The 6,000-nt window shown below is 44.0% G+C and overlaps 1 protein-coding gene across 1 annotated transcript in view; it reads left to right on the top strand.

The window, feature by feature from the left end:
* The first annotated feature begins 4,799 nt into the window (after positions 1-4,799).
* tlcd2 (TLC domain containing 2) overlaps positions 4,800-6,000 on the top strand; it is a 59,530-nt gene continuing 58,329 nt past the window's right edge. The window contains exons 1-2 of the mRNA XM_052035878.1: positions 4,800-5,273; positions 5,506-5,588. Coding sequence (XP_051891838.1) covers positions 5,095-5,273; positions 5,506-5,588 — 262 coding nt within the window. The 5' untranslated portion in view covers positions 4,800-5,094. The remainder of the gene's footprint in view (positions 5,274-5,505; positions 5,589-6,000) is intronic.

Raw genomic sequence — 6,000 nt, 5'->3', positions numbered from 1 at the left:
TGAAATGTACCCCATTCACCCCAATCTGAGATGGGCCAAAGGCAGAATAGTCTTACGGGATGAGGCAGTACAGCTACTGCAGGGGTGAATGGTTACCAGTACTACCACTGATACAAGCGCAATTTAATAAGTGATGTAACTGGCACAAATACTCTAGATCCAGGTATGGTTTATTTCCTAAAACAGGAATTAAAATGGTTAATGGGAAGAGGATCAAGTTTAACCCAGGAGTGCTTGAGAAATTGGGGTCCAAGTGACCAGTCAGTTGATTGAGAGGGTAGAGGGCACATGAGTGCCATCAATCCCTAGTACCCTGGGTCAGCACCTGCCATGTCTGTGGGAGCCAAATGATTGTCCAAATAAAACATAACATTGATCAGATCATGAGAGCAGAAGTTCAGGGGTAAATTAACAGTACCAAACTGTATGCTCTGGTATCTGGGAACTTAAGTGCATGCATACTGAAGGGTCTAACCTGGGTTCAACTTTTTACACATGGCTGTGTGATTCATGATAGGTAGGGTGGTCTTGCTGATCCCAACAATGGGTAAGGAGGAACTCCCATTATTACAGTTGGATACGACTAACATGGGAGTCAGGAATGGGGATGGGTGCATCCAACATACACCACTGGACCACAACACAGTTGAGAGAGATGGTGTAGATGGCAAGTTTCCCTGGCAGGAGGTAGTCGGACTGGACTAGTGACAACCTGGCCACACTTGGATGGATATGGGGAGGCTGCCTTGTGCGGTTCCACTGGACTGGGCTGTTGGTTATGGAGATCAGTCTATTTGGTTTAGAACTGATCCACACCACCTACAGGGGAAGTGGAGAATACTTTGTCAGCACAAGAGGAATTCATTTCTAAATTTGTGGGCATGATATGTAGTTGTGGGCATGCTATGTTGGTGCCGGCAACGTGGCGACACTTGCGGGCTGCCCCCAGAACACTACGCAAAAGATGCATTTCACTGTGTGTTTCGATGTACATGTGACTAATAAAGAAATCTTGTCTTGTCTAAAATAGTGAAATGACATGTCAAATAAATCAGTCTAACTGAAAATCACAAAAACTGCACATGCTGCCTGACCTGCTGTGTGTTTCCAGCCCTTTCTGCTTTTAAGTCATTCAAGTGACCTATTCCTGCTCCTATTTTCTTGTGTTCTTGTGTATGTGTTAGCACAAAGACATAGAGAGCAACAGAGACGTAGATATCAGAACACATAGGCTATGGGAGAGCTAAGGCAAGTAGCACAGGAGATATTAACACAAGTGACACAATATCAAAAGCTGAGACTACTTGATACCGAGCCGCTGCTGAGGTCTCCAAGGCACACGATGATCGTACAGGGAAGTGTTGTCAGAAGTGTCTGATCATGCACTTTCTTGCTTCGCATTGGTTAAGAGATGATAACTGAAAGTCTATACATTGTTGGTATAAATGTACAGGTCCTTCTGAGCTTATGAACTCCTGAATAATGTACAGCCCATACATACAATGCATTTAGGAGACCGGCGGCATGGATTTGGCGGCTGCTGCAGGCTTCTTCTGCCATATGGGAACTTGGTTCATGGCCGCATTTTCCAACTTGCAAACTTTTCGGGTGACAAACCGTTCTCAGGAGCGGAACCCTGTCATAACCTGGAGATGACCTCCACCTCACTTCCAAACTGCAAAAAACCACGTGGTTTGTGCAATCAGAGGGATTATGTGGGCCTCACCTTTGGGATGACTGGGCCTTCCCTCCCCCGCAGCAGGTAAAATAAATGCTTTTCTGTTTGACCTAAGTATGGACTCCTGAGAGTTGGTCTTTTGCTCTACAACATCATGATTCCCTCAACATCTAAGACTCTAGTTCACTTTTGAGTGCAATGTTTCCAGATTCCGAAGGGCAGTCTCATGTTCTGTGGCCTGAAAGTTTTCAGTGTCTTATCCTTGTCACCAGGGTAGCAGCTGAACCATTGTAAGTGGTTCAACAGAATTACTGAGATGATAGGTACATTCACAGAACATTAGTTATTCTCTGAATTACAAAAGGCTACCTGTAGTAAGCATTGCTCAATACGTTTCCACTCTAACTGGGACATCACTGATGATGCCAGCAACCTCCACGCATGTCCGTAATACATGACACAGTAGAAAAAATAGATGATACTCTCTGAAAGGAAATGAAAGCATGTTCACGTAGAGTATTAACACCTCCACAAGACCTACACACAGAGAGAAGAGAAAATGTGCAATTCTCTTCTGCAAGTGGCATTTGATACTTGGTCACTTGAATCATAAAATCATAGAGAAATACAGCATGGAATATTTTAAATTTGGTATTGCTTGATTTTTGTTGACCAAAGAATAGCGATTTGAGGAAAAGGCTGTTATATGGAGTTAGATTGAAGACCATCTATGATAGTGAATGGAAGAACTAGCTTGAGGGGCTAAATAACCTCATCTTGTTGGGTTTTGCTTCTAGGTCTTAGGTGGCAAGTAACATTCTCGCCACAGCCTGGATGTTGTTACACTGGTCACTTGAGACTGATGTATGGATCCCTCCTGGTCAGATTGGTACCACCTATGGGACCCTGGATCATTGGGATGCCTCATCCTGACCGCTGCTTGAAATGCCTATGGTGAACATCAGCAGTGGGTTAAAGAGCATGAACTAGCTGAAGGGGTCTTATTGTCTGCCTGAATCCTGCGCGTGATTGTTCTTCACTGGCACACTCAGGCTCAAACTGTCTGGCTATTCTGGCAAATGCCAGGGAGCCAATGAACTTAAGGGCTGGTGGGCTGGTGTTTGTGAAAAAAATTAAATGAAACAGCAAAGGTAATCAATGTCAAAACAACAAATGCTCCATCTTTTTTTTTGCTCAGGAGACCAATGTCATCAAATGTTTGAAAATAACTGAATTGTTTCTGTGTACTAAGTCAAAGTAAGCAAATTCCCGGGCCTTATAAGAGTACATTCATTGAAGGCATTCTTGGGCTGGAAAAGAAAACAAATACACTGAAGAAAAAGGATCCAAAACACAAAATGATCAGCAAGAGGTGAACATCATTACTGAGGAAAGAAAGCCAGAACGGGAGGAAAGAAAAGTTGGAAGAACACAAAATCACTAATATGAACAGATTGAGCCCTGTCCAATTATTTTACACCCTTTTTTTTGTCTAAAAACTTGTTTAAAAATAAAAAAAATTACTATTACAGATAGACCACATACTGTAAAATAGTTGAATGTAAAGTATGTTTAACTATATTTTTATTATATACATACATGCTCAGAAAACACATAAATTAAGAACAGAAAAGAATTTGACATAGAGCTGGTACTTGACTTTGGACCACTTTGTTCTGATGTCAGGGCTGATCCTTATTCTCCTCTGTCACTTGGCATATTGCAAGGTGCAGGAGTACATGCTGCTGGGCAGAATCAATTGAGGTACAACTTATGGAAAGAAACTATGGGGAAATGCCTCATCCTGCATGCCTCCCACCTCCCCACTGTCTTTTTTTGCATGTGATTGCAGGAAAGTTTTACATTTACAAAACAGGACTCTATTATGAGGAATGTCCTGGTTGGAACAAAATTGTCTAGAATTCTGTCTTTGCTTAAACTCCCAGTATATAATTTCTTTGTAATAAAATATTTGATTCTGTAAAGCAAAGCCTCCCAATTAAATGGAGAAGACATTAAATGCAGGCATCAGTCTTCCATTCCTCCTATACATGGTGCTCCAATGTTTATATTTCTTGTTGCAATTATTCAGGGCCTTGGTGAGACCACCCCTGCATTGTGTGAAGTTTTGGTCTAAAAAAGCATATACTTCCCTGGAGGGAGTGCAGCGGAGGTTCTCCAGACTGTGATCGCAGGACTGTCGCTTGAGGAGAAATTGGATTGGCTAGGCCTGTGTCACAGGCATTTGGAAGAATCAATGTGTATCTTATTTGAATGTATAAAACTCTGACAGGGCGATTAAGACAGTATGCAAGGAAGATGTCATCCCAGTCGAGGGTCTAGAACTAGGGGTCAATCTCAGAATATGAACTAAGACATTTGGAACTGAGATGAGATGACATTTCTTCACGCAGAAGACGGTGAAACTGTGAAATTTCCTCACACAGAAGGTGGTGGAGACTAAGTTACTGAACGTATTTAAGGAGTTAGGTAGATTTCTGGACACAAAAGGCACCAAGGGGTAGGGGAAAAGGCGGGAATATTAAATTCAGATGGAGGATCATCCATGATCTCATTGAATGCAGAACAGGTTCGAAGGGCCTACTCCTATGTTTCAAATATGACAACACGAATATTTTATGTAAATTGAAAAAAATGCAAGATAAACTAGGAAGTTTGGTACGATGGAAACGGCTCGATGCTGTCAACAGGTGTCAGTGTAACCCGCACTAAGAGCAACAGTCTGCTGGCACTGTTAAACTGGAGGCTGGTGACAGCGGGGCAACTGTTTGAGGGGTGGGCTCCGCATCGCCCAGCGCCAGGTTCTGCTCCGGCTGCGGGTGGGGAAGCTTCGATTCCTAAGTGACTTCACTTCAGGGCCCCTGAAGTTGTGAAACGCACCCACAATCCGGATTGCAATGTCCAACATGTCAACTCCAGCCCGCCTTGTTACGTATGAGGACAGCCCCATGCATTGCCACAAACGAGAGACGTAACTCGTTCATTGCAAAAAAAAAAGTGGCAGAAGTTCTGGACTCAGTTGTTCCAACAGAAATGGGTGTGCGCTCAGCAAGCGGAGGGCGGGTGGGGGAATAAACAAAGCGCTGTTGTTACCCGCGGCGTGCCCAGGGGAGTGAGCTCCCGCCCAGTGTGCGCGCGCATGGGCGCGGGCACAGTTCCGCCGCTCAGTCTCTGCGATGCAGAGAACACCGGACACTGGATTGGTGTGAGGCAGCAAGTTGCATAAGGCTCACAGAACTTCTTCACCAAGCCCATTTGGTCGACGTTCTGCTGCTGGCGCCTCCGGTCCTGTTGTCACATCAGACGCAACTTAAACCGAAACAAAAATCCCGTATTTTGTTTTATGTGGCGGGGCTGTACTATTTTGTGTCTCTCGTTGTATGGATTGAAGTCCAATGGAGTGGAATCCCGTGTTTTTAATTGTCGGGACTTCTTTCGGGAGTTTCAAACTGATTAATCGATTTGTGGAGTTTCTCCCAACGCCGGAGTCTGCCTTGAGGAACAGATGGAAATGGGAAAACATCGCCACCTCGATGGTGCACAGTGTGGTGACAGGGATTTGGGCTGTCCTGTGGTGAGTGTTGCAAACTAACTTTTTAAACAACACTATCCCGTTTTCTTAATTATCCTAACTTTAAAACATCACCGGGTTTAATCGCAGATTGTTTTATTAATCGCTAAGCGAACGCTCACTGAAATACTCTTAAGACAATGTAATGTTCGGTTGTATCAACGTTTACTTTGCTCACGGAAAGCCGGGCTCAGCCAACAATCTGGTCACTTCCAACTCGTCCTCCACTTTTCAGCTTTTATTTACACCCGCGGATGGCCCAGGACCTGATCGGGACATATTCTCAATCGTCTCACAGTCTGGTGTCGGTTTCCATAGGTAAGTGCAGATCCACGTGGGGAATGAGAGGGGAAAGGGCTGTGGCGTTAGTTCCTCTGTTTAAGTGATGTAATCAGAGTGTTATACAACGCCCGGTTACACAACAACAAGCAGTCGCTAGATTATTGTAGTTATGCGTGCAGTTTTGATTTAGCTGCACAATTGAACTTTGGCACTGTCTGAGTACTGTTAGCTGCTTTGTGAAATATCTTTTCCCTCTATTTTTTTAAGCATGATCGTTAAGCTTAATCGCATCAAAATATGCAATTTACTTTAAACACTTGCATAAAATGGCAGTGATGCTTCACTCCCCGATGAGCTTAATGCACTAACGCTTTGAAAGGGAAAATACTAAGCCTGTGCGAATCATCACAGCATCTGGCGACCCTGTGATCTCTGTCTTGGAGGCCGA

The sequence above is a fragment of the Pristis pectinata genome, chromosome 21 (assembly GCF_009764475.1).
Source record: "Pristis pectinata isolate sPriPec2 chromosome 21, sPriPec2.1.pri, whole genome shotgun sequence".
In the NCBI taxonomy this organism is placed as follows: Eukaryota; Metazoa; Chordata; class Chondrichthyes; order Rhinopristiformes; family Pristidae; genus Pristis; species Pristis pectinata.
The sequence above is the reverse complement of the archived record's forward strand: the minus strand, read 5'-3'. Positions and strand labels throughout refer to the sequence as shown.